The 27,070-nt window shown below is 33.8% G+C and overlaps 2 protein-coding genes across 5 annotated transcripts; one reads left to right on the top strand and one right to left on the bottom strand.

Moving 5' to 3' along the window:
* The first annotated feature begins 944 nt into the window (after window positions 1-944).
* Window positions 945-15,640, top strand: LOC130614535 (sodium- and chloride-dependent GABA transporter 1-like). 2 transcript variants are annotated; one of them, XM_057435960.1, is made up of 10 exons: window positions 945-1,116; window positions 5,898-6,075; window positions 7,194-7,360; window positions 7,760-7,927; window positions 9,374-9,666; window positions 10,295-10,533; window positions 12,152-12,276; window positions 12,795-13,036; window positions 13,798-14,054; window positions 14,956-15,640. In XM_057435960.1, the coding sequence occupies exons 1-10, from the start codon at window positions 1,065-1,067 to the stop codon at window positions 15,158-15,160; spliced, it is 1,926 nt and encodes a 641-aa protein (XP_057291943.1). In that variant the 5' UTR covers window positions 945-1,064; the 3' UTR covers window positions 15,161-15,640. The 2 variants fall into 2 exon arrangements, with proteins under 2 accessions (XP_057291943.1, XP_057291944.1); XM_057435961.1 differs by lacking the exon at window positions 945-1,116 and adding an exon at window positions 1,673-1,867.
* LOC130614533 (paraplegin-like) lies at window positions 15,558-27,070 on the bottom strand. 3 transcript variants are annotated; one of them, XM_057435957.1, is made up of 21 exons: window positions 26,990-27,070; window positions 25,230-25,438; window positions 24,931-25,036; window positions 24,506-24,583; window positions 23,650-24,046; window positions 23,422-23,527; window positions 23,194-23,252; window positions 22,799-22,907; window positions 21,991-22,111; window positions 21,639-21,747; window positions 21,014-21,078; window positions 20,507-20,571; window positions 19,363-19,525; window positions 19,118-19,228; window positions 18,550-18,665; window positions 18,209-18,292; window positions 17,529-17,601; window positions 16,904-16,950; window positions 16,719-16,832; window positions 16,400-16,477; window positions 15,558-15,972 (listed from the first exon to the last, which is right to left on the bottom strand). In XM_057435957.1, exons 2-21 carry the CDS (start codon window positions 25,422-25,424, stop codon window positions 15,817-15,819), a joined length of 2,352 nt encoding a protein of 783 aa, XP_057291940.1. In that variant the 5' UTR covers window positions 25,425-25,438; window positions 26,990-27,070; the 3' UTR covers window positions 15,558-15,816. The 3 variants fall into 3 exon arrangements, with proteins under 3 accessions (XP_057291940.1, XP_057291941.1, XP_057291942.1); XM_057435958.1 differs by having other exon boundaries at window positions 26,995-27,069; XM_057435959.1 differs by lacking the exon at window positions 26,990-27,070 and adding an exon at window positions 25,778-26,287.

Genomic DNA, 27,070 nt, shown 5'->3' with positions numbered 1-27,070 from the left:
TAGCAATATCGTTTCCTATCTTTTTTGATTTGCTTTGACGCGCTACTTCTGAATATCTTCACTTATACAGTAGAAAAATACATAATTTTACATAAATGATTCACCTAAGTGAAACTTTGGGAACAGCTTCCACGTTTGCTAAAATTCTTTTTAGAGAAAGTTTTTTAGCTAGTTCTTCGTTATATTTTACTAATTACAGCGCACCAGAACTCCAGGTAAGACTGCTTTTATCACACTTGATATTTTTCAATTTACTGCAACTGTGCCACAGTGAGCGCTGCTTTATAAACATGGCTAGGAGTAAGTTAAAAAAAAAAAAAAAAAAAAAAAACATTCTCGTCCCCGCATTCGATGATTATCTCAAAGAGCTTTGGGGTCAAGAATAAATCAAAAAATCAAAAAATAGTAATTAAAAAAAATCATTGTGCTCATAAACCTACGTGATCAAATGTTAAATTCTTTCCCAAAAGCCAGAGGATATATTTCGTATAAAATGTGATAGAAGATGCCCTAGGGACGAGGCTGAGCAAAAGGAAGGCTGAAACTTTACCGGTTTTCTCTTTTTGCTGAAAAAAATTGAGAGCTGATATTTGGAGGTAGAACTTTCGCAGATTCAATTGTTGTGATTTTGTGGAACTTTTTCTTGCAAATAATTTTTAATGCGCTATAGTATATAAAAAAGAATAATTTCAAGCTAAACATGTAAAAAAATAAGAACACCTCAGGCTAGCCAAATTCCTGTGCATCTTAGGAAACAGGAAACCTTTCAAAACGTTCCTGGGAAGGAAGTTGTTCGTTCAGAAATATAAGTTAAAAAGTGAAAGTAACGTTTGTTTGTAAATTTTCAGTTTTATGTAAAAGAAACAAACAAAAAAATTTTTTTTACAACTGTCTAAAAAGTGACAGTTTGGCGTCAACTCACTTTATGGTATTGTCCAAAACATTGGTATTTGACAACTGCAATACAAACATCCGTTTCACGTTTAACATCATTCCATTAAAAGAAACTTTGAAAAAGATGTAAGAAACTTTGGCTAAAAATTAAAAAGTGAACGAAGTTCAACATGGCGGATAAAGCTGTCCCTTTTGTCATAGAAAACGGAAAAGCAAGCGATGGTATGTCTTCTCTGTTTTCTGTTTGTTAAAACGCTAAACCATAACACTATAGCTTTGTAATAATTATAAATACACAAATTTTGACGTTAAAACAATTAAATTTTACATCCCAGAAATTGATCACCATAAACGATAGCATACAAGACTGGATTTTTTTTTATCCACTCGCAGAGAGTCGATAATGAATATTTCCTAGAAATTCGTATTTCGCTTCGGCAGAATGTTATCCCTGTCGAGAAATCCATCACATTTTGGGGAAAAAAATGCTCTCTTAAGATCTTTCACTTTCACGATCAGATTAGCTGAAAGGAGGGGATATTTTCGCAATATTCCATCTTAAAGTCAACATTTTATTTCTGTTTTAAAATTTCAATGTCGGGAAAGTTTTTTTTCTTTATTTAATGCTTTGTGCAACTCTGCAATTTTTTTTTTGCATGATAATCAAAAGTTACAAAGTATTTCCCCGTGTGACATACATCCCTCACGCAATGACCTTTACCCCCGCTTGTACAGACGCAAAAGAAATCACGTTCGCAAATATGGGAAGCTAAAACATCGTTATGATCAACCTTGTTCCCAGGGTTTTTTAATTTCTTCCTTATGTCCTTCCTTTTTTATGAAAAACCTAAAGAACCCTGAGGACGAAGTAGCAATATGATGTATGTCAGCATAAATAAGTTGTCATTTTGAACGTTGATTTTCAAACTTGAATTGTATAATAAAACACGAAACAGTGAAGCAAAAGAAAAAGGTAAGTTTTGTATTTTTATTATTCCAACCTTATGATTGGCTCCGTAGGTAAAATTGTAGAATGTCCCGCCAGAAACAAGCACCCATTTGTCTAATCAATCCAGCCACATTCGATGGTTCCAATAGCGGGTACAAGCTTTTTGTTTTGTAAAAACAATTTTATAAGAACACAGGCCCTTAATTTGGCCGAAACATAGAAAATTCAGTTAAAGGTTAGTTTTGATTATGCGTCGACAACCATCATCAATTTGTAAACTACATTCAAAAAGACTTCTGAAGTTTCTGTCATGGCGGACATCTTTTTTAAATAACCAAAAAAATTTAGAAAACGCCGCCATCTTGATGGAATGGAAATTGAGCAAATTGAGCGTCGACTGGGACATGAACATTTAGATGAAAAATAGCCTTTAAAGGCTGCTTTCCACTTAGTTGGATTGGACCGGACCGGATTGGACTGGATTGCGGTCCGTTTCGTTTCTGAATTTCCACTCACGAAACAGGATCTTGGCACGCATACTTTTTTTATCCAATGTAAACAAATATGGCTGCCGTGAATATTCGTACATTGTTTCTTACTTTGCTGATTAGAAAATAAATACAGAGAAGACCTCAGGCTTGTGTTCCATAGGACTGGGTATGCCTGAATAATGTCAACAAGTTGTTCTCTAACTTCTGCATCATTTAAAGCTGCTTCCTCTTGTTGCTTCTCTTGAATAGCAGTTTGTACAGGCTGTTCAAATTGGAAAGCTGAATATTCGATGAGACTGTTGTCACGTCCATTTAAAATTCTGTTCAAAATTTCTTCGTGGTTATTCAATACTTAACAAATGAATTCCCTCTCTCTCGTGATAGACGTTTTTTCGGATAAGAACTATAGTAGCTGCCCTTATTAATTCAAAGTCACATGACCAGAAAAATACTCGTTCTTCATTGGCTTAAACATCGATCCACCCGGATCGATCCAGACCGATCCGGAAAAAGTTGAATGTTTTTCAACTTTTTTCAGATCCATTTTGGATCGTTCTAGACCCAAAGTGTGCGCAATCTGCGCATGCGTGGACCAAAAATTCGATACGATCCAGTCCAATCCGGTCTGATCCAACTAAGTGGAAAGCAGCCTTAAGTAAATAGTCAGGGTAAAAGACAACTTCTTTCCCAGGCTTTTTTGGGATTTACACAATCTCGTTTCAAGGGCTTCTTTTTCGCTTTCTGTTATATGTAGTAATACTTTTTTGCGCCATATCAGAAAGCAAAGAACAAGCTTTAATGTGATTTGAATTTACCGAAACAAGTTCTGTTCTGTTTGGAGTAAAAAACATGTTTAGTATATGTTTATTACCAAGCACTATTATTTGAAGAGAATTGTTTTCTCAGTCAATTTTGACCCTATTCATACCACGGAATGTAAAAACGTGATGGGTCAAACTTAATCAGTGTAACCTCACACAGGAGTCTGGGAATCTTATAATACGGCTCAGAGGTTAATCTCATGTTGATGTTTCTTGTTGCTTACTCAAACTTTTCGGTGTTCTTAAAAATGGCCTAAATTTTTAGACTAGGGAAGTATAGCTAACAGTTACAGAAAAATACTTTTAATATGTTTCCACAAGCCGGTAAATGGCAGCCACACTAAAAAGCAAGTTTGTTTTTTAAAAAAATTGTATTATAAACCGCTAAAGTATTAGAAGCCATAAATCCTTGCATGTATATGCTGTTAATCGCTTTTCTGAGTGGAGTAGAAATCTTCATCTAATATGCTTACTTTAAATTTTCTAAGTTTCTGCAATGACTAACATAATTTTTGTACGGGGAAAAGCCTTATATTATGCAGGGGACGCTGTTGATCATTGACACAACACGTTAATTTAAGCCGATGAGACGTCAGAATATCATAAGTGTAGAACAGCCCCGGGGATGAGGTTGTATTTGTTAAATACAACCTCATCCCCAACCTCATAAATATTATAAATACTATTTATAAACCTTAAACTATATTAGCTTGCAGCTTAACATATAAAATAAACAATATATGTCTAATCATTATTAAGTACTATTATTCTCGTTCTGTTTAAAAAAATATTCCCTGATTAAAAAAATGCTATAGTTTTATTTGCGAGTACTTACTACATGCATAAACAGTGGAACCTCTTTAAAGCGAACATTTTCAGGACCAAAGATTTTATCCGCTTTAGATAGGTGTTTGCCTTGGAGAAGCATTAATTTTGGCATAAAACGATCCAGATAGATGCTATCTACACAATTTAAGTACTAATTTTACTTGCATACAATAATTGATTTAAACAGTAAGAAGGTTTATTACCAGTTTTATAAAGGGGTACCCCTCCCATCCCCCCTGAAAATTTATCCTAGGAACAGAAATTTGTGAGAACGACAGTATATATTTTATGATATGAAAATATCGCAATTATCTACTATATCTCAGTAAGGGGAAGTACATTTGGTATTTAATATTTAAATTTAAACTCCATTCAGTTATTTTCTTTCAAAATTTCTCATAGTTTGTACGGGGATACTAAGTTGATTTTCGTGATATTCTGGTCTGCAAAATCCACACCTGTCCAAAATTTTAAACTAGTAAAAACACTTTTTTTATGGACTTATAAATATACCTACATTTGAATTTATTCCCCTGATCAGTTTTACTCCGTCCCCACCCGCCCTTACCGCCTCAGTTATCCGATAGTTTCTCAAGTACTTAATCACTGCACACAACAACAAAACTACAACAGGGACATATTAATTCTCCTTATTTATCAATTCACCGTGAATTGATTAATTAAATTAATTAGTATCAATTAGGGATTAGTATTCAAAATTACTTTGATAATAAAAGAGTAATTTCTAGAAGTATCACTTATAAAAAAATATAACATAATGATTTGCAGGGGAGACATATCTCCAAATTTTCAAGTTAGAATATAAATGAATCAAGTTTCCGGTGACTTAATAATACAATCAAACTCGAACAGTTTTTTTACCACTTCAGCAAAATATGATTATACACTGAAGCGAAACAAAATCGTTTCGAAAATTCATTTCGAATTTTAAAAGGATTTTAAAACAGAAAGAATGGATTATGGCCGGCAAAAAAGATAAGCTTAGCAGGGACAGACATCAAGTTTTTTCCCATGCGCCAAAATAGGGACATAAAAAAGTTTTTTTTTCTTTACGTAGCCCAGGCAACCATATGTCTCATAATAAATGCAGCTATAACAGAAACTCGTCGAAATTCATACAACAGTTAAGAGTCTTTAAAAGAAAGTCCAGAGTTCACTTCTTGCAACCTTCTACTCAGGCTCTTTTATCCATATTAAGCGCCAATGAGCTTCTGTGTTATATTATTAACAATTCGTTGAGACTATATTTTTTTCTGATAGTAGGTAAACATGACGATCTGGGTAGCGTTGTGTTGCGAGTAAAGTTCTACCTAACAACAAAAACGTACCGTGTGCGGTACAAAAATAGTCCTAGAAACGAGGCTGGTGGGAAGTCTTTTTTTATTTAACGGTATAAAGAATGGTCTGGAAACTAAGTTGTGTTGCGTACTGAGTGCATCATTAAAGAAATTAAAGCATCAGATTAAATATGATATTTCAATAAAAATTATATGTAATCGCTCCACTCACATTAACGAGTTTTGCTGCTCAAACAAGGCTTTGTTATGTTTCTATACACATGAACAGCTTAACAAATCTTTTTGTGAGGTTGATTTTTTTTATTATTGCCGTGATTGGGTTATAGATTGAAGTTAAGTTTTTAATAAGATTAAATTAATACAGATTTAGTATTTTTAAGTTATAATTTAACATAATTGTTGAAATTTTAAGTCGCTAGATAGGTATTGTGAAGACAATGTGACGTTGTATTTGGAGAAAATTTGTAGTTCATGGCAGTCTGCTGCCACTAAAAGTGCATAAAAAATACCCTTAAGTTAAATTAATCTAAGCTCACTTTTATTCTATGGTTAGTTCCTTATTTTTGTAATCCCAACAAATATATACTCTTTTTAGAAAACAAAGAAAAGATGGCTTCCAAAACACAAAATGGCGAAGATAAAATATTAATTAAAGAAAAACAAGTTGGTGAGGAAAAGTTGGAACAAACAGAAGAAAGAGAGACATGGGGAAACAAAATTGAGTTTATTCTTACTTGCGTTGGGTACTGTGTTGGACTTGGAAACGTGTGGAGGTGAGTTATCGCACCGACTTGTAGAGGCTTAGCTTTTCGCGCCAATTTATACCTTATAGGGGACCGACAAATGTGCCCAAGAGTTGTCTGTGTTTATTAATGTAAAAAGTCACCGTAACCGGAGCATTTAAATAACTTCTTCAAGTATTTAACGTGTTTCTTTAAGGAGGCGGAGATGGTTTTATGGGAGGTGGTTAGTTCAAAATATCGAAAATCATTAATTAGAAATCGAGGCCTGGTACTCTATACTTTAAGTATCAACAGAATCATTTGTTACTGCAAACCTGAAAAAAATACATTTTCAAAAAGCAGTTGTTATAGAAAGAGGTGTGAAAAAAATTTAAAAAGGAAATTGGGATATAGTGGTAGCCCCTTAATAACTTAAAAGCCCCTTAATAACTTACATCTCTACCGATCCAAGCAAAATAGTTAAGCTAGAAGAACTGAAAAGAAGCTTTATGTCTAGTAAGAGCAACAAAATAGACAAATCTGCAAAGGTTTTCTAGAGAAAAAGTGAAGAATAACATTAAATAGCAAATGTTTATTTTTTTACAAGTTTAACTTATATAGTGACATCTATTATGGTTTGTTAGAGAAGCTGGAATGGAATGGGAAAAAAGATGAGGATTTTTGAGATGCTTGGGTTTAGAGTTAAAATTAACCGTTACGAGAGCCAGCCTTTTACGAATGTCATTTGCGAAAGTCTGATATAAGCGTCTGTTGCGAGGGTCTGTTGCGACAGTCTTCTACGAGGGACTACTGTGAAAGTCTATTACTAGAGGGTCGTCTGTTATGAGAGTCTGTTACGCAGGACTGAGAATTATAACCAATGTTTGGCTAAAATCAATTAACAAAGCAGAACCAAGCTAGTCAGTCTGGATGACAAGATTCTTTTTAATTTGATGTTTGTACATAACGCATTCTAAATCACGTTTAGGCACATATCACAAGAATAAGACTGACAAACACCTTAAAAGCTTGGTCACTTGAACAATTGCCGTGTTTATGCTGTTTTTATATTTTACGTCGGAGTCTTCGCTGCAGTTAGCACCTCCCACACAGAACACGCATGAAAAGTAGCATTAATCTAAATTAAAGAGTTTTGACTGTTCGTTTAGATTTCCATACTTGGCTTTCAAAAACGGCGGAGGAGCGTTTTTAATACCATATTTTATTATGTTACTACTGTGTGGAATGCCATTGTTTTTGATGGAATTGGCGCTTGGTCAGTATTTTCGATTTGGACCTGTTAGCACGTGGAACATTGCCTGTCCAATTGCTAAAGGTAAAAAATAATTTTAATTTTTTTTATTTTATCTATTTAAGTGGTGTAAAATCAGGACCCAGGTTATCAAATTGCGCAAGTGAGGTTACACACAGCTATGAGTCACCGTGCTTCTTTTCAAGCTTTCTTTCTTACTGCGATATTTGGGGGCAAAGTCAACCGCAGCACATGTTTCTTTAGTTAGGGCTCGCTTTTCTAAATTCTTTAGCATGTATAAACAAAAGGTCAGTTAGTTTATGAAAAACTACTGTTACCATAACACTTTTAAAGCAATAGGATCGAGGTTGCACCATTCCGAAAATTCTAACAATCACTTCTATATCACTAAAAAATGTGCTTAATATTCTTAAGGCTACACTCACTAAGCTATGATTATGTTGACTCGACACTTTGTTTTAGGAATTGGGTTTGCGATGATAGCAGTGGCATTTTTATGTACAGTATACTACAACGTCATTGTGGGATGGGTTTTATATTACATGTATGCCTCCATGAGAAAAGAAGTACCCTGGAAATATTGTAATAATGAGTGGAACACAAACAGATGTGTTCAAGGAACTAGAAAAGGTAAACTTTTAACTTAACGAAGAACTGCTAAAAATATTTTTCTTCAATTTTCCAAGCTTTTTTCACCAGTGTTCTGTTTTTGATTTCGGAGTATGTTTTTTTGTAAAGCAACTTCATCTATAGGCCCTATCACTATTACAAGGAGTGAAAGAAAATTAAACCCTAAACTCATTCGCATGGCCATTTTTTAAAATAACACCTAAAAAACAAATAGGAACGAAGTTGAAACCCTAAGAACCAAATTGAACCCATACGTTGTCACATGTTTATTTTGAGCGCACCTGTTTAAAGGGCAAAGGACATAAAACGTTACTAATTACAAAGTTTTTACCCGGACATGCTATCTAAAGCAATACCAACCAGTCGGTGCTGTAATTATGTGCGCACTATAGACAGGATTTTATCAACTCGTTCTAGGTGAATAGAAATAGAGTGAGTATAAGCTTATATACAAGTATCAAACGTTATGACCATGTCTGTTCTTATTGCGTTATCTATGGGTTAACTCTGACTCATACAGCTATTATCATCGAAAACCAGCTTAACCTAAAAATTAAAGTCAACAAGACACGACTTAATAATTAGGACCAACATTTTTATTTTATATTTTTTAATTTTTGTGACCTTTTGTTATAAGTCAGTATGACGTCATTTATCGAACGAAAACACGAACGAAAACCTCACGCCTTTTTGTTGGGGACATTGTGAGGATTGTGGAGATAGTGGAGATTGTGGAGATTGTGAAGGTTTTTTAAAAAACCCAAGGGATAGTGGAGTTAGATTCGTGCGACGAATTTTTAAAGGCATGTCAAAATAAGCTAAAAAAAAGAATATATAGCAAAGAAGATATAAAAAAGAATATATAGCAACAAATAAAAGCAAGGAAAGGTCAATTAAAATCGTTAAGGAAAACGTATCTAAGTTTAATGTCGTAACAAGAACGAGCGATTAATTTCAAGCCCTTGAATACAAAACTTATATAGGTCTATTGTTGAATTATACACGAACTTATTTTTGCTTATCAAAGTCGTAATAAGCATTCACATTCATTATGTCTTCATTTACTTCTTTCGTTTACTTATAACGCAGAAATTTCGCTAGTCTTTAAATCAAGAATATTTGATGAGTACTTGAAATGAAGTTCTTTTTCCTGTCAATCCTTTGAATTTTCCTGCACGTCTGTTGAAAGCGCTAATTTCATTTTAACCTCGACAATAAGCCAACTCTCCCCTCCATATATAAGCCCATAAGATGCTATGAATAATAAAAGCCTATCGGCTTATTGGGGGTTTTACGATACAATAATGTTACAAGAAGGAATACATTTTATGGCATACTTAAAAATAAATATTTGTTAAATTTGCCGACTTTCGTAATTTCCCCCCAAAAAATTATTCTCACGAATGATATGACATTTTATCTGTAAGGTTTCAATATTTCATCTAGAGTTTGAGTGGTCTTGTCCACCCAGCAACAATACATCTAACATAACAAATACAATAAACTTCACAAATGTGGCCACAACTGCATCCAGTGGAATAATTAATACGACACTTTGTAACAAAACAAAACTACTGCTTAAATCACCAAGCGAAGAGTACTGGGAACGACATGTGTTGCAAATCACTGATGAGCTCAGCGATAGTGGCACGATTCGTCCAGAATTATTTGTCTGTTTGATCGTAGCATGGGCATTAGTTTTTCTGTGCTTATTCAAAGGTATAAAGTCGTCAGGAAAAGTACGTTGTTTTAACTTTTGTATTTAAATTTTGTGTGGATGTGGATTATGTGTATTAATCTGTCCAAATCAGTAGTTTCGTGTTTAACTTACACGAGGACAGAGCCCCAAGTTCGTTGAAAAGGCAAAGTAACCTGGTAAAAAGAATTGGGTTTTTAAAAGAGAAAGTGTTTTTTGAATTATAGTGGCTGTCCATATTTTATATTTTAGCGGTGTTTTTTTCATTCAATGTTTAACCGCAGTAAAGTATATTTTAATTAAAGGTTTTATTCTTATCGACTCTAATCTTCACCTAATTTAATCTTGCGTTATTTCTGAAATGTTCATGGTGTAAATCTCGCACGAAATATGTCTAAAAATTAAGCTACCTTTTAAAATTAACGCTATTTTAAAAGACGGTGTAAAATGGGCCAATGAGCTATTGAACTGATCAATTTCTTTGCACGAGTTTTATACATAACAAAGGCTTTATGTCAATCATTTGCATTTGAACGCTGTGATTGGATGTATATTGCCGCGAAAAAGATTTCAAAGCTAAACAAAATGTGTGCTTAATACTTTTAATGTTTATTTTTAAAAACTATTTTAAAAAATGATATATAAATTGAGTATACATACTATCTTTTTAGGTTGTGTACTTCACCGCAACATTTCCTTACATCGTTATGTTTATATTATTGGTAAGAGGCGCCATGTTGGATGGAGCTAGTCTGGGGGTAGAATATTATCTGAAACCAGATTTTTTTAAACTTGGAAATGCGGAAGTGTGGGTAGCCGCAGCAACACAGATCTTCTACTCCTTAGGTATTGGCTTCGGCTCTCTCATCGCGTTTGGAAGTTATAACAAATTTAACAATAACGTTGTCAGGTAGATCGGTTTTTTGTGTTTTTTAAACCTAAAAATAACCTTAACTTCCCTCCAATAAACTCCATTCTATAAGGGATTTCTGTCAAATAGACCTTTTCCCGAATTTCCTAATTATGCCAAACTTAATCAAAGAGTTCGATACTAAAAATAAGTCTCATCCCTAAGTTCCTTAACCCTAACCCTAACCCTAACCCTAACCCTAACCCTAACCGACTGATAGCCTTGTGGTAGAGCGTTCGCTTTCAGTGCGGGAGGTCTTGGGTTCAAACCCCGGCCGAGTCATGCCAGAGACTATAAAAGTGTGAATCTATCCTTTCTGCTTAGCGCTCAGCATGAGAATAGGATTGATATCTTAGGCGGTTGTCTAGTTGAGCGATTGCTGTGCTTCCACGACTTTCGTAGCTCAAATGGGAGCTTTAAATGCGCTAGGACCCCCTTCGCAGGACCCTCGTTGATAGCAGTACCAATAAGAACTGAAGAGGCTATCCTGGGTAAATAATAGTAATAATAATAATAATAATAATAATAATAATAATAAGGTAGAAAAAATTACCTAATTTTGTAAATATTTCCATTACTTAAGTGCCTCCAAATGCGAGTTAAAAGTTAGTGTCAAACCCTTCATAAAGACAAGCTTTCTAAGAATAGCCTCGTTTTCAAAATAATTATCTTTTTCAAATTAAATTAAAATCCAACCAGAATATTATATTGCTCTAAAAAATTCAGTCCACTTAAAATGCGACATTTTTTTCTGCTTCTTTAATTTTGTTACGGATATAGTTTTTATGAATTTTTGCAGCATATATATAAGTTCAATCCCTCCTACAGAGACCCAAGGGCTTTCAGGAGAATGACACTTTTCAGTAATGACTGCTTTCATCCATAAAATTCGCCACTCATTGGATACAAAATCTTGGCCAAAGCTTCTGGCACATGTCCTACAAATTTTTCTTTCTTTTTTTTCTGCATTTTTTTATACTCGTTTATAAGTGCACCTGTGGATAAGCGCACCCTCAGATAAGCGCATCAATATCTGCTGCGCTTGACATCGGCATTTTACGGTATGTGGAACAGTTTCCATACATTAATGTTTTGTGATGTTAAAAATATTTTTGGATGGTGGTCTTTGCCATTTACTAAATCCCATCTACGCTTCCAATTAAGGCGATTTTTACTTACATATTTTTTTTGAAATTTCCTTTCCAAGTGAAAGTTGTATTGTAGTCAACTTTTCGCGACAATGTTTTTTTAAAAAATAACCAATAAAATTCACCGAAAATGTGATTTCCTTTCTGATCCGTTCCATTCCAAGGTAATAGTGGAAAATTAAATTAATACATTTCTGTTTAATCCGATTCGTCTCAAGGCAAAAAATATAAATAAGCGTAAGTTATCACTTCTCCCCGTCATTAAAACCATCTCTGACAAAGAAGCGCCCAGGGAGATTGATTGTCATAAAATAAAATTGAGGATCAGTTTTTAGCAGAAATTTAAACTTGTTTATACTAGGCCTTTTTAAAGAAGAAAGAATTACTAAGAATTCTTACATTGCTTTTCAATCTTCCATCATAAACACATTTCTTTTTTCTAAATTAATATGTCATTTTTTCTTGGTTAGAGACGCAGTGGCACTGTCGCTGGTAAACTGCTTCACAAGTGTGTTCGCTGGACTTGTCGTATTTTGTGTTCTAGGAAACATGGCTTACAAAACTGGAATGGACATCGAGCAGGTTGCAACATCAGGTAAGCTATTTGTTATTTTATAGGAGATAATTTCATATTGGTCTTTTGCAATTAATGGCGTAGCGTACCGAAAGCAAAAATGAGAGCTTCACCGTAAGAACTTAAAGTTGTGTCTTAAAAGCCTAATCTTCGGGAGAGAAGATCCGAATTGTGAAAGATATTTTTCAGCATTATTGGGTTGTAATCTGATTAAGTGGGGGTTTGTAGTGATCAAGTATGCTTTGCTTTTATGCAACCTTGTCGTTAGGTCCTTTTGAATTTTAAACAAACAGAAGGCCGCGTACTTCTTAGGCCCTGGGGACGTTGTGTATAAAGCTCTATTTTTTGCTCTTATTGCCACTTAATGTTAATAAATTCTTTAACTAAAATATAAACATTGCAAAAAAACGTCTTTCTTCTCTCTTCTCTGTTAAAAAAACATCTTACTTCTCCGTTCGTGTCCAGACCTGTTTTACGTGCCACATAAGTTATGTTAATGTATTCGACAGTTCAACAGTATAACAGTACCATATTTTTAGGCCCCGGATTGGTTTTTGTGGTGTACCCAGAAGGATTATCAAACATGCCTATCTCTCCGCTATGGGGGATTCTATTTTTCTTCATGATCCTTACAATTGGACTTGACACGCAGTTCGCAATGTTGGAAGCCGTCATCATTGGGTTTGTGGACGAATATAAAATTTTAGGGAAGAAGAAGGTCTGGTTTACATTGGCAGTTTGCATTTTGGCGTGTTTGTTTGGTATCTCCATGGTGATGCAGGTAATTACATAACTTGTATATATTTCAATAACATTTAAAAACTCACTATGTAGCTCGTTTCCAGGTTTTTTGTCTCTCATCGGCGCTACGCTTATTAATAGGTCTGACGAAAAAGGTTTTATTCGTTTCGCTGTCCGATAAGCAAAAAGAGACAATAGGTCCTGGGATCGAGGTTGTATGTAGCTAATTCTCCCATCCAAACTGTTTCTCAGTTTATATCGAACCACCTCGCTTTCAGGGCGATTTTTGTTTTCATGAGAGTGATGAACACTCAGTGATAACTACTCAGGGAGTCATCAGGACGTCTTGTTGGTTACAAAGTGTGGTTATAGGAGCTATCTTCATAGAAAAAAACAACAACAACAGATTTGTATTTATTTTAAAAAATACCCAATTTGTAATATTTTTCACGCAAATTTTCGTTATTGCACCAAATTTAGTACAGAAATGACGCGCAAAATATTTTACCTAAAATTAACTCAGGCAAAAATATACTTTTTTTGAGAAACAAAAATCATTTTCAAAAAGCAATTTTTTCATATAATTCTGTTACATCACAAGTATTTTGAAAGGGGTAATATTGCTATTGGACGAAAATTAATATGCGCCAAAATAATTGAGCGTGAGGTGAAACAAGGAATATAAAATACATTATTATTAAAATTTATTTCTATTTTTTCAGTCAACAACGAGATGCAAAGTTTTGCTCTAACTCTGTTCTTCCTGCAATGTAAACTAATCAGCTGTGTTTTTTTCCACAGGGCGGCATGTACGTTTTGAATCTTTTCAACTGGCAATCAGGGGGCGTATCGTTGCTGTTTTTGGCATTTTTCGAAGTAATAGCTGTGGCGTATGGATATGGCGCAGATCGGTTTGAACGCGATTTAGAGGTCATACTGGGTAGAAAACCTTTAATATGGTGGAAATTATGTTGGAAATATTTTTCGCCTGCGATCATCTTTGCCATATTTTTGTCCAGTTTAATCCAATGGAAAGGAGTCACTTATAACTCGTATCAGTAAGTATATTTTCGTTTTCCATAGAACCTTAATCTCAGGGCTACTCACTTTCTGATGTCAGAAAAGATATAAGATGGTTAATCCACTCTATAAAGAAACGATTGCGAATGAACAAAATTCAGGCATAAAATCTATTTTATATGCAACGATTTACCGATCTTAGTGGCTACTAAAATCTTTCTTATTTTAGATTTAAGTGCTGCTTTGGGGTGTGAATCAATTGCGAGCTGAAAGTTACGGTCAAACCCTTCGTATGGCCGAGCTTACTAAGAATAGCCTCGTTTTCAGAATATTTATTTTCTTCAAACCTAAATAAAATCCAACTAGAATATTATATTGCTCTAAAAACTTCAGCTTTGTCATGATAATTTGATATTCTATCTGAATATCCTTATTTGAAGATCATAGAACCATTATAAAATTTTGGATGACGTCATAAATATTATAATTTAACATGCCCAGACTTTGCAGAATGATTTCCCTTGATAAAAATACGTTGGGTTGTAAGTTCCAATTCTAAGGAAAATACTAACGAAAGTTACTAAAATTTTCCCGACTATAACGTTTTTTGTAGAAATGGGGTAGTTTTGAGTAATTGCCAATACCTAAGACTCTGACTTTAGTTGTATCATACGCTACATGGTGTAGCGTACCAAAAAAGAGTTACTCAAAAAAAAATTCCAGTTTATAGTGCGTTCCCGTGAAAGTAATTGGTATGGATAATCGGAAATTCAAATTACTGAGTGATATTAACAAGGGTAAGATATAAGAACAAGAAATGAGAAAGGAAAAGGAAAAAACTTAAAATAAGTACTAGTTAGAATAACTGGAAGTCTTATGCACTAATTTTACCTTAATACGGATGTAACCAACTCAATAATAAAGTATTGTTTTTTCTAGGTACCCAGCATTTGGAGAATTTATTGGTTGGATGCTGGCGTTATTTTCCATGGCTTGGGTTCCCATTATTGCAATTTTCAAGTTGGTCAAATCTGAAGGTACCCTTGTAGAACGTTTTAAACAATTATCAAGACCAGATGAGGAACTTTTACGACAAATCGCAGCTGAACGTAACGAAGATATAATGTTAGAAGAAAAAATTTAGGTTAATAAATTCTGACAACGATATTGAGTAAGTTTTGAGAAAAAAACTATATCCCTGACAAAATATATAACGATATATACTGCGTTGACTTAAAAACAGCTAGATTTCTCGTTTCTAAAATTATCATACAAGATAGTTTATATAAACTGATTCTCTTTGTTTCTTACATAGAAAAAGAAGAAAAAAGGTTTTCCTTTATGCTTCTGAAAAAAAAAAAAAAAAAAAAAAAACACTTTTCGTTGCGCCAAAAAAAAAAAGAAACAAGTATACATTTGTAAATAGCCTAAAAGCAGCTTTACCAGGCGCAGAATAATAGCAGCGACAGTAACCGCCATTTTTTTTCTAATGGCTATGGCCTATACTAGTATAACATGCCGTACACGTAAACACCTGTATATAGTATTTTAAAGTGTATATTATAAAAACAACAGGTACATATTTAGTTTGATGCTTAAGTAAGAATATATTCTAACTTTAAAATATTATTCACAAATTATTCATCGTTTCTATAATAAGGATCTAATATTTTCCGTTCTTTTCGCAACTATGACCATGTCCAAACGCAAAATTACAACCATGATACCAACATTTGAGACGCATAGATATGTTTGGATCCGTTAAAACCACCACTCAACCAGAACAAACTATTTTTAATCTTAAGCAGGAATAGTGTTATTTTCATCGGTGGCACCTCTGGGTTGAAATGCGTATTTATAAAATGTCTCCCTTTTGTCACCATGCGGTGGAGAGCCGATTAATTTTACTAACGCGTCATGGTCCAAAACCTCATGATCCAGCAAGGCTTCTGCAACCTAAAATACAGCATCAGACTTGGGCGTCACACGGATCAGATATCGGTAGTTTATGGACCTTTAATTGGATCTACTTCAAGAGAAGAAGTGTTTGCGATAGAACTTATTGCGGAACTAATTCTTGCCATTTTGCCCCTTGTTCGCAATAATAAGTTTTGCAAAATAAGTTCCTCAAAAGAAGGCAAAATTTGAGGAGAAATACTTGTATCACTTTCATTGTAAAATAATCCAAATGCAAAATTAAGATACTTTTCCCTCATACAAGTTCTAAATAATTACCGCACATAAAAAAAATTCTAATCGCAAATATTTTATTTCAAGCCTCTTAATTGAGAAAATTTCGTTTTGCAAAATATTCTTTCCTTAAGGTAGGAATAATTCTGTCAAAAATAACACGCGCTTAAAAGTTTTGTTATTCCTCATTTACCTTTTCAAGTTTGTCTCGATGTTCCAACAGAAGTTCTTTGGCGACAACGTGTGCTTTTGCAATCAACGAGCTTGCTTCCTGTGAGGAAAAAAATGCTCGTGAAACAGAAAAACAACATTTTTACAAAACACTATATCTTATCTCGCTATTTAAATCATAGTTAAAAGAAACAAAAATATAGACAAAAGCAAATTGCAAGAAAATATTCAAATGTAAGAAAATAGTTGTAAACAAGGCTGACTTATTATTGCTGACTCAACACTCACTTTTTCAAAATTACAAACGTTACAGGGTATGGGTTCGAAGTTGGTACACATACCTCATCAATTAAGTTCGCCATTTTGTCGCTGTATGGTTTCTTGGACATTTCTCCTGGCTTTCGTAACGGTAATGAAATCGGACCTATGCGTGGATTCATACCGAATGTGACGATCTAAAAATGCGAAACTGTTAAGTTTTAACATAACAAGTTTGATTAAAGAGCCAAACAGCAGTTAAACCTACCTGTTGATACGCCATGTTAGTTACCATCTTTAAGTCATCTTCAGCACCTATAAAATACACCATCCCAAAAATATTAAGACACTACAGTCGCGCGCATAATTTTAGTCATTTCATGATATGGCAATACAGCATCGCCCACAGCCGGAAGGTTGCGAGATTTCTGCTTTGACATCTGTATAGAGCTAGTAAGGAGCGTTGACAATGCGCTAGTCGTACTTTTTGCTATACGCGCATTATAAAACAACTAGCGCGATAACCCGCGAATGGTCCTGGAAATAGAAAAAATAGCACTGACGTCAGCAGACTTACAGTTTGCGGTATCGGATCTAACCAAATAATCTAAGATTCTACGTTCACTGTACACATTGACAAGTGAACATTGAGAAGTTCAAAGCGCGTGAGTTTAATATAAAAAGGCCTAAATCATTGCTTGTGGATATTATCTTAGAAATGAAGCAGGTATTTCAAACGTTGGTAGTCGTGTTTCGTGCATCCTTAGCATAAAGTTATAATTTAATCAGCTGGAAGGGAGAACCGAATCAGTAAAACAGTTATATCGCATTTTCCACTTCGTGCATAAATATTTCGTTCTGCCGTTAGCACGACATTGTTCTCGAATGCTTACCTGTCGTAACTCGGTTGAATATTATCGCCTCAGCGACACGCCCACCCAATGAAGCGCACATCATATCGAACAGCTAAAAGTAACAAAATTATTAAGAAATTCACATCGCTGCTACAAAAACAGTGTGGTGCTCCAATTTTTTAATCACGAACTTTAAAAAGTCAATTCATTTACATTTAAGACTGAAAATCAGATCAGCCAACAAAGAGAAGTTTAAAGAGAAGTTATAAGCAACAAGTCTCATAGCTTATTTTTACTAGCTTTTGTTTATTCTATCTCTGCAAATAGGTAGAGGCCAGTGTCCTTACATAAGATCTCAGCTTGTCTCAGTTACATCTTTTCTTGATTGTATGCTGGATAGTTATTATAGCATTTAATTAAAAAAACGCGTAAAATGCGATGACACGAGTAATGTTAGTAAACAAAACAGGTCAATGTATTTGAAACAACTTGCAAATACACCTTAGGTGAAGATATTATCGCGGGTTGAGATTTTCGCGAATTTCGTCCTAATTTGCATAAATAAATTGCGCGAAATTAAATAGTTTCCGATTCGCGATTTCTTTCGCAAAATATGCCTTTCAGTTTCAACTCGCAAAAATCCCTTCCCTAAATGATTGCTATTAAACACAAACTCCAAAGGATAAGTATTGGAAAACTTGGTCTTATACGCTTCTTACCTGTTCGTTGGTGTGGAGCTTGATGTCCAGTGGGAACTTTCGAGAATATCCAAGTGGTGTCGATGTCCGTGGAACAATGGAAACCTACGAAGAAGAACTCAGCACGTCAGTTTATTAAAGTTGTCATTACGCAAAACAAAAAAGCTAATCAAGTCGAAAGTTATAGTGAAAGGTTAAGGTTGTAAATTGTCATGAATTCATAGCGAGGTAAAGGCAAATATTCTCAATTAAATTTAGCACAAGCACCAGACTGACAACAACCACAAATCAAAACTTCTTCCATGTCCAAAACATTAGCACGATCATAGTAATCACACTAAGCGAGGCAAAAAAAGGGCTACCTTTAGTACAGGTTCCGTATGTTTTAACATCCAATTAACGACGGTATGCCCCGCTTCGTGGTAAGCTACAGTTCGCCTTTCTTCAGGATTTAATGGATTCGAATTTTTCTTGATACCTAACCGCATAATTAGGAAGAAATATCATAACGCGAATAAATACGGTTTATTTCGTTTCTGTAACTGTAACAATTTCCGTGGTAAAATTCACGGGGTCGCCAGTCCTTAGATTTCCGCACGTCGTACATATTGCGTGCATTTTTTTAGACTGTTAGAGCGAGGTACCAACTATCAGTATAATGTATTACTCTGCTGGGGGGCAGGGAGGTCAGATATACAGCTAAGTGCGACCATTTTGAATCGACAAAACACAGGTATTAATAAAAGAGATGCCTGCACGACGGATTTCACAAATTTTTGACCCGCGAAAATTTCTTATTCTTTGCGGAGAAATGTTTAATATATTTTCTTTCATTAGTAAGAATAATACGCGCGATCAGTACGCTCATGGTAGGCTTTTCACCAGTTTTTGCTGGAATGACACTTCAAAACGAAATAACAAAAAACTTACCCGCAATGACACGTTCAATCGCGTAGTCGAAATTTTTGTCGTCCACTGCATTTTCGTTCAGGCGCGCAGCATGAAGCGCAGCCTCGTTGCATATATTTGCAATGTCAGCACCTGTAGCAATAAAATAAAAAGACATCCTTATTAAAAAAAATGGCGTGTTGAAACTAATAATACGGGAATGCAACCCAACCTTATAAAATAGTCATTAAAGTATTTAGTATTAAATGGTTGCCAAGGTTACGTACCACTTTTACCAGGAGTAAGCTCAGCAAGGCTTTTGGAGTAGGAGCGAATAGAATCTTCGAGTTTGAGCTTTTTTAAGTAAATTTCAAATATGCTTTGTCGTTCCGGTAATGTAGGCAAATCGATGGTTATGGTACGATCGAACCTTCCTGGACGCATCAAGGCCTAAAAAAATTCACGTCACAAGAAAATATTATTAGCCTGCATCAAAGATATAAAGCAAATATTACAGGCAGTGTGTGGTAAAAAAATCTTTTGATAACAGGCTTCAAAGGTATCTTTTGCTATTTTTGGGCGTTTCAGCCTTTCTAAATCAAATTAATTATACTGTTTCGCGTGGACATTTAGCCAACTCACGTCAGCAAAAGAATAAATAAATTTTCGTTGATTTGATTCACGTCGGCAATCCACAATTTCACGTCAGCAAAAACAGTGACATGAACTTTAATTTCGGTGTCTTACGCCGGCAAATTGCCTTTGATTCAAGCCTTTTTCTTTTCCAAGCCAGCTTGTTCACATTAAAACTACTTTAATTCTCTTTAGGTTAAATAAGAAAAATGCTTAGCAACCACTTTATGATCTTTATTAATTCTTGCAGTTAAGGAATACTCTCTATCGCAGATATAATCAGTATATATTTACGATAGATTCAAACCAATTAAAGGATTCTATATACTTCGGAAAAAAACTCGCCTCAGCACAATTTTGCCGACGTGACCTAATTTTTTTGCAAATCACCTCGTCATTCACCTCGGCATTTGCTGTGTACCGACGTGAATTAGAAAGGCTGGCGTTTTAAGATTCTTTACTGCAATTTTTGCGATACTTGAAGGTTCTAACGCACACAGCCACAAGAATGACTAGGTACGCAATGAAGTCATGTAAAAAATACACGAAAATGACAGTGCTAAATATCTAAGCGTACAAAGGTCAAATATTTAAAAATATGTTATCCTGTTCCCATTTTCACCAGGAAAACCACTATAAAAGCCCTAAGAAAATGTGTTTGTGCTGGCCAAAAAACAGAGCTGCATTCCTATTGTACCAAGAAGAAACTTTTAGTACATGTCTTATCTAAACACACTTAAACTTGTGCAAAAAGGAAACGTAAAAAAATTTAAAGAACAAAATAAATGTCGGTTCTACCTGGTCGAGAATATCTGGTCTGTTTGTGGATGCTAACATCACAACACCTTCTATTGTGTTCATACCTGAGAAATTTAACGTAACTTAAAATAAAAACAAGTTAGACACATTCATTCACTAATTCATTCATTCGTTTATTCTATTGGTACCGTTATTAATAATTTTTCTGCGAAAAGAGTCCTAGTGCATTTAGAGCTCCCATTTGAGCTACGAAAGTCATACTAGCATAAGAACCGCTCCTGCAGGCCACCGTCCTGTTTCTTATGTTATATTCTAACTAGAAAAAATTGATTTACACTTTTAGTCTCTGGAATGACTCAGGTAAGAATCAAACCCGCAACCTTTTGAAGAAGAAAACCCTTTACCACAAAGTTACCAGTCAGTTAATTAAAAAATACGGTCATTAAACCCCTTCCTTTATTATATGGATCTTTGGTTTAGACAATTAATTTATTATGCTTGTAATAAAAATAACAAAGATGGAAATGGAATTAATAACGTACGTACCATCCATTTCAACGAGGAGCTGATTTAAAGTGTTTTCTTGTTCACTGTTCCCTCCAACTGATGATCTATAGGCGAAGAAGATATAAAAATTTGTCTCAGTGTCATATATCAACACGAATATATTTTACTTTATTTAGTTTGACAAACAGAAGCAATTATTAGAATGGAAAAACAATAACTTGAAAAGGTAACACCAACAAAGTTGAAAGATATAATATGCCAATGTGAGAAGCGCATGAAATTAAAATTTTAAAGGAGAAAAAATCTATGTTTGGGTTAAGCCTTTCTTTTCAACAGAACCAAAGTTTTTGCATGGTTGTCACTATAAAATCGAGATAATTGAGGATAATTTTTGAAAGTTTTACAGAAAAGAGAAATTTTACCAGACTTTGTTGCCAAAAAATTCAGAAATAATGGAGGATCTATACTTCTCAATATCAAAGTTAAACTGTTATAACAGAAATTGGTGTCAGGACTTGGTGGGAGTTTTCCAAGGGGGAATTGTCCTAAAACCTAGAAAAAGCAGCCAAATAGAACATTTCAGGAATCCCCAGCCCACGCAAATGATCTGAAGGACATACAAAACAGAAATAAATTGGCACCAAATAAATATTCTCAAACTTACGATGATCGACGCGATCTTCCAATGGCGTCTATTTCATCAATGTAAACAATACACGGCGCTCTCTTTCTTGCTTGCGCAAATAAATCGCGCACACGTGCCGAGCCAACACCTTTAGAAATAAAACAAGAAATTCTCGTCAAAGCAGAAGTGGTTCATGAAAATTTAATTACAAATTTGATTACTAACATTATATTATTTTATAGGATCTCCTTAAAAGAATTATAATCAACATCTATATATCTCGAATAAGTTAAAAGATCATTCGCAAAAGTTATTTTTCTTGATCTCCCATAAATTAAAATTAAACTGAATTTCAAGAACATGTACTGAAAAAATAAAACAACAGGATCACCTGAGAACATCTCAACAAAATCTGATCCGGCCATGGAAAGAAACGGTACAGCAGACTCAGTAGCAACAGCTTTTGCAAGTAACGTTTTACCAGTGCCTGGTGGTCCACAGAGAAGTGCTCCCTAAAAATTCAAAATAAAAACAAAGATTTGCATTTTTGAGATATATCTTTTCCTAAAGGTTTTTGTCACGAGCAGCAGTTTAAAAAAACGTCACCCTGTACTACGCTATAGCTTCCAGTATATAACTGATGCAGAATATAAATATTTCTGACTTATATTCCATAAAAAAATCCATTATACAAATAAAGTTTCATAAATAGTTTTCTAAAAAATTTAGGAGATTTTTTAGGAGTATTTGCTAAAAATCAGGAAATTTTAGGATATTTTAGGATTATTTAGGAGGATTTTATTTTTTTAGGATTTTTAGGAGGCTTACCCTAAGACTTGACTAAACATTAAAACGTTACATACATCATCTTAACTTCGTATGATTCTGCTAAAATACTTGACATTTTCTTACTTTTTAAAATTCTAATCATACTGACGTAACAGTTAAAACGAAATGAAATTTTATTTTTGTCAATTTTTAAGAAAATAAAAAATAGTTCTGGTTGACCACAGCAAAGAAATTGCTGGCATTCCCTGGTTCGGAAATTTTGACAATAATTTATAAATTCCTGAGAGTTCGTCACAGAGTGGACATCCTATTAATACTGTTATTGGTAACTTTTTAAGTCGCTACTGATATTTTGGCTCTCTTTTCTTTCCATCACAGCAACTGTCACTTCAATGGAAACAAAAAAGTACCTTAGGAATCCTTGCACCCAACTCTTTGAACCTTGTAGGATACTGCAAGTAATCAACAAATTCTCGAACTTCCTCCTTCGCTTCATGCATGCCAGCAACTTCAGCAAATCTGAATAAAGAAAAAAAAGAATACATATTTTTCACGGAGATTATAAGGTTTTAAACGAAAGGTAAACTAAACAAAAATCATCTAAAGTTGAGTTTTTTCCAGTAATGCCAATTCGAGGTTTAAAAGCTGGAAAAAGTTGATTCCTTTAAAATATAAAACACAGCCATAATAGTGTAAAAACTGCCTTGCTTAACCGAACAAGTCTGCTAACAAAAACTGTATTATACAACAGCCTTTTGTAACAAAATAAAGTAAAAAAAAAGCAGAAAAACTAAAATCGACATACTTGATGCCTTTTTTTGAGCCTGGTTGAATAATCAGAGCTTTAGCACGTGTATGACTAGTCTAAATAATAAAATGAACGATAGGAAAACACATCACATCATTGTTCACATAATTTAATAAATAGAGCACCATCTTTATATATAATAATGCTGCTTTGAATACATTCCTGTCCACAAAAAATACGTTATTTTCATATCAAACAAAAACAAATTCTCAATATTACACTTACAAAAGGATTCCCACCAATTCCAGACATACCAGACCTTCGACCAAATGCAAAATAAGAAACAAGACCAAATAATCCGATTATGACAGCTACATTGAAAATTGTTGACCTAGTAAATAAATATAGATGTTTAGATGTCATCAAAAGCAACTACAGTAACAAGAACAAAAACAAACAAACAAACAAACAAACAACAGCAAAGGCTTTGAAATCTTGTAGGTAGGTACATACATTAATTCTGTGTCAAGAGGATTGTACTTTATTGGGATGAATTCATTTGGCTTTATACCAAGTTCTAGTTGTGCTGTTTTCAATTTCTCTTCAAACGAGTGTATGTTGTTAATCGAGAATGAATAATGTGGGCCGTAACCAAATACTTCTTTACCATTTATAATGGCACCATTTGCTAGGTACACATAGACTTTATCGCGGTGTGATGATACTTCTAATTTTTCAACTTCCCCTGTTTGCAGCATTAACCTTAGGAAAAGCGACCATGATGTTTCCGGTATGTTATCCTGATAACTCGCGACTAACGAAAATGCTATTAACGATGTAAATATCATAACACGAACCAAATTTGCAAAACCAGACTTTTCGGGGTCATCACCGGGTAGCTCTGATTTTTCTAGTTAAGTATAAAATGTGCGAATAAAACATAATTTTACTATTGAAGGAAACAGTAGGTACACTACAATCAAACAAACTCCGTTTTTTGTTTGAAAAGAAGCATTATAAATTAGTCTGAAAATAAAGTTTAAAAGGTTATGTCTATTTGAATATTGAAAACTATTCATGTTAAATAGGAAATAATTGGGATTTACAGTGTTTCATGATCTCAAAAGGTCACAGTAGGCATCTTAGTTTGTTTTTTTTGAAAAGGGAGGAAGGGGGCTGACGCTGAAGATAAATATTTCAAGAATCTCACTCTTAGATAAGCCTAAACACACAAGATCAATAATAAGGTTTTTGGAGCCATGGCTGCTCTACTCAGCGATCCAGTCTGCTATGCTTCTGTTTTATATTTCATATTAACAAACTTGTATTTTATCAAACAAATTTATAAGTACACAAAAATAATTTTAACCTCTCTCATCATCCTCTTCAACATCTCTATATGGTTTGTTATATTTCTTTTCAGGATCATGTGATGACCAAAGCAAAGCTACAAAGTGAATCTGATTTTTATGAGTTACTTGACATAATTTTTAAATTCAACACACAAAATCATTTTTGCCATGCTCAAACTGAAATTTTTCTTTTTTTAATTTTTTTTATATTTATAAACAATTTTTTTTCAAATATTTTTGATGCAAAATCCAATACACAAGTTTTCACAAAGTCAAAACAATTGATTCCGCAGAAAAATTTGCCTTGCTAAATGTGTTTTTTTTTTCACGAAGAAAAAATAAAATTTCAACCTTTCCTTGATTCTTTTGTTATTATAAAGCCATTTTTACTCACCTTTGTTCCTACAAAATTGTTCTTATAAAACACCTAAGAAAAACTTACAGTTTATCAAAGGAGACTTTAATGCATTTAAATCTTTATTTTTCAGCCATTGCCTTGATTGCCTCATCAGTCTCCTAATTGCTTTACGATGCATGTAATCATTTTTCTGCAATAAAAATAAATATCCTGCAGATGAAAATATTGTATATTATAAACAAACAAGTTGATGGCCCATGAAAAAATTCAAATAACAACTGCAGCTACCATTTTTCTGATAGTTGCATATTGTGAGTAATAATATTATATAGAAGTGTAAATTTAAGACTGTATAATGTCCAAAATAAAATTCCATAATATACCTTCAAGTACTGTAATACAATGGTATCTTTACTATTTTGGTCTTTATTGATATTTGGAATGTCTCTCAATGTACCAGCCTTGGTATATATGTTTTCTCTTAACAAAATTGATGGACACCGACACAATACAGCAGGGGGTTGCAAAAGTTTTGGTGAACAAACCTTTGATAGGTTAGTTAATTTCACACGAAACATGTCTAGCTGTATGTCTAAATAGAAATACCAAGTAACTGAAATTGTTAAGCTTTGTGGGATAAGTTTTCTGGATTTTTAACAAACAATATATGACACAATTTATACTTTGTTGGGACATGAACTCATTAAAAACAAAGAAGAGTAATTCAATCCCTAATTTTTGCTTTAGGTCGGCTTCGGATTCACAGGGCTTCCAATGGCAAAGTTTCTCCCAGCAGAAGCCTTACATGATGCACTGAAATAGTTAACACCACACCTTTTTCTTAAAAAATTCGAAGCAATCTTGACATGTGCAGTGTTGGTGACTATATATAATTTAAAAAAACAGATCTAGCTAGCTTAACTTAACTTACCTACAATTGGAAAAATCACCAATTAGGTCCAATTAGTGATTTGCAGTGGAAACTTTGACGTTAATCATAAAGTTCATTGAAAACTGTTAAATTGATTTTGATCGCGGCTCCCACTGTGGTTTATGTGTGTTTTAAATAGGTTTAAAAGAAGATTTTAAAGTTAAATGCGAACGTGTTTGTGTTTTCAAATTTTCGGCACAAAACATATTAAACCACAGATAAAATAAACCCAGGATCAAAAAATTTTGATATTGTAGTTTAAAGTTCAAAAGTGCTGAAAAATGCAAAATGAGATTTTAGGACACATTTTGCACATTTTTAGGTTGAGCAAAAAAGAAACAAAAAAATGGCAGACAAACAACTAAGTTTGGTACAAGAAAATCTTATCTAGTGATTTTTGATAAATGACACAGGGACAAAGATAGAAACGCAGCAGGCAACGCAAGGGAAGAAATCACTAATGCCTTGGTATTCATTCCGTCGGGTAGAGTTAGTTATTAGTTATTTATTTAATTTTTTTTCCATTAGATAGTATAAATACAATAATAACTTATCAAAATTACCTAATGGAGGGATAACCACCACAAGGCAAAAGCTTGAAAAGTGTGATTGCTACCTGGAAAAACATGACATGGCACAAAACCACAAAACAACACAGGGTCATATGAAAGCATTTGTGCAAAGTAATCACACATATTAATTTTAATTTAGAGGGACTGTCGGTCAAAAACTGTTAGCATCAAACCACAAAGCAAAAATGAAGAGAAAAGAAAGCAGGTGCAATTTAAAAATGTAATTAGCTTTTATAAGAGTTTATGAAATGTTTATGAAGGATTGTTTTCATTTCAATGGTATTTTTATTAGAGATTTTAAAGGGTAAAGAATTTTGAAGATTGTTTCAAGAATTAATTGCAAGAAATTTAATTAATTTTTTACCAATGGCAGTTGAGTGGACATGAGGTATATTTAAAAAGCCCTTTATTAATTTGTCTTATTAGGATTATGAAATTAGATTTTACTATGTTTTATCGTCGCCTTTTGTTCAGGAAAAGCAGCCAATAAATCTCAACTTATATAAATCAATATAATTTTTAGGACACATTTGAAATATTATAGACTTTATATTTAAACTCCAGTTAAACCACAGTGGGAACCAAGCTTTAACACGATTTGCTCATTACAAAAAAAACAAAGTAAAACTAAAAAACTTACCTTACCTTACGTCATCTATCCGCTCGCCGCGACTTGTCTAATGTTTTTTCACCCGCATTGATGGATGATGGTGCGTTTAGG

This window comes from Hydractinia symbiolongicarpus, chromosome 11, assembly GCF_029227915.1.
Source record: "Hydractinia symbiolongicarpus strain clone_291-10 chromosome 11, HSymV2.1, whole genome shotgun sequence".
NCBI classification, from domain to species: domain Eukaryota; kingdom Metazoa; phylum Cnidaria; class Hydrozoa; order Anthoathecata; family Hydractiniidae; genus Hydractinia; species Hydractinia symbiolongicarpus.
This window is presented reverse-complemented; position numbering and strand designations above follow the sequence as displayed.

What these genes read in the sequence shown, in the direction of transcription:
- LOC130614535 (XM_057435960.1), top strand. Translation starts at nt 1,065, where the DNA reads ATGGCGGATAAAGCTGTCCCTTTTGTCATAGAAAACGGAAAAGCAAGC. An exon ending in TGCCTGTCCAATTGCTAAAG is followed by an intron (nt 7,361 to 7,759) that starts GTAAAAAATAAT and finishes ACTTTGTTTTAG; the next exon opens with GAATTGGGTTTGCGATGATA. An exon ending in GTATCTCCATGGTGATGCAG is followed by an intron (nt 13,037 to 13,797) that starts GTAATTACATAA and finishes TTTTTTCCACAG; the next exon opens with GGCGGCATGTACGTTTTGAA.
- LOC130614533 (XM_057435957.1), bottom strand. Translation starts at nt 25,424, where the DNA reads ATGTTTCGTGTGAAATTAACTAACCTATCAAAGGTTTGTTCACCAAAA. An exon ending in TGAAGAGGATGATGAGAGAG is followed by an intron (nt 24,047 to 24,505) that starts GTTAAAATTATT and finishes ATACTTAACTAG; the next exon opens with AAAAATCAGAGCTACCCGGT. An exon ending in ATTCAACCGAGTTACGACAG is followed by an intron (nt 16,951 to 17,528) that starts GTAAGCATTCGA and finishes TGTATTTTATAG; the next exon opens with GTGCTGAAGATGACTTAAAG.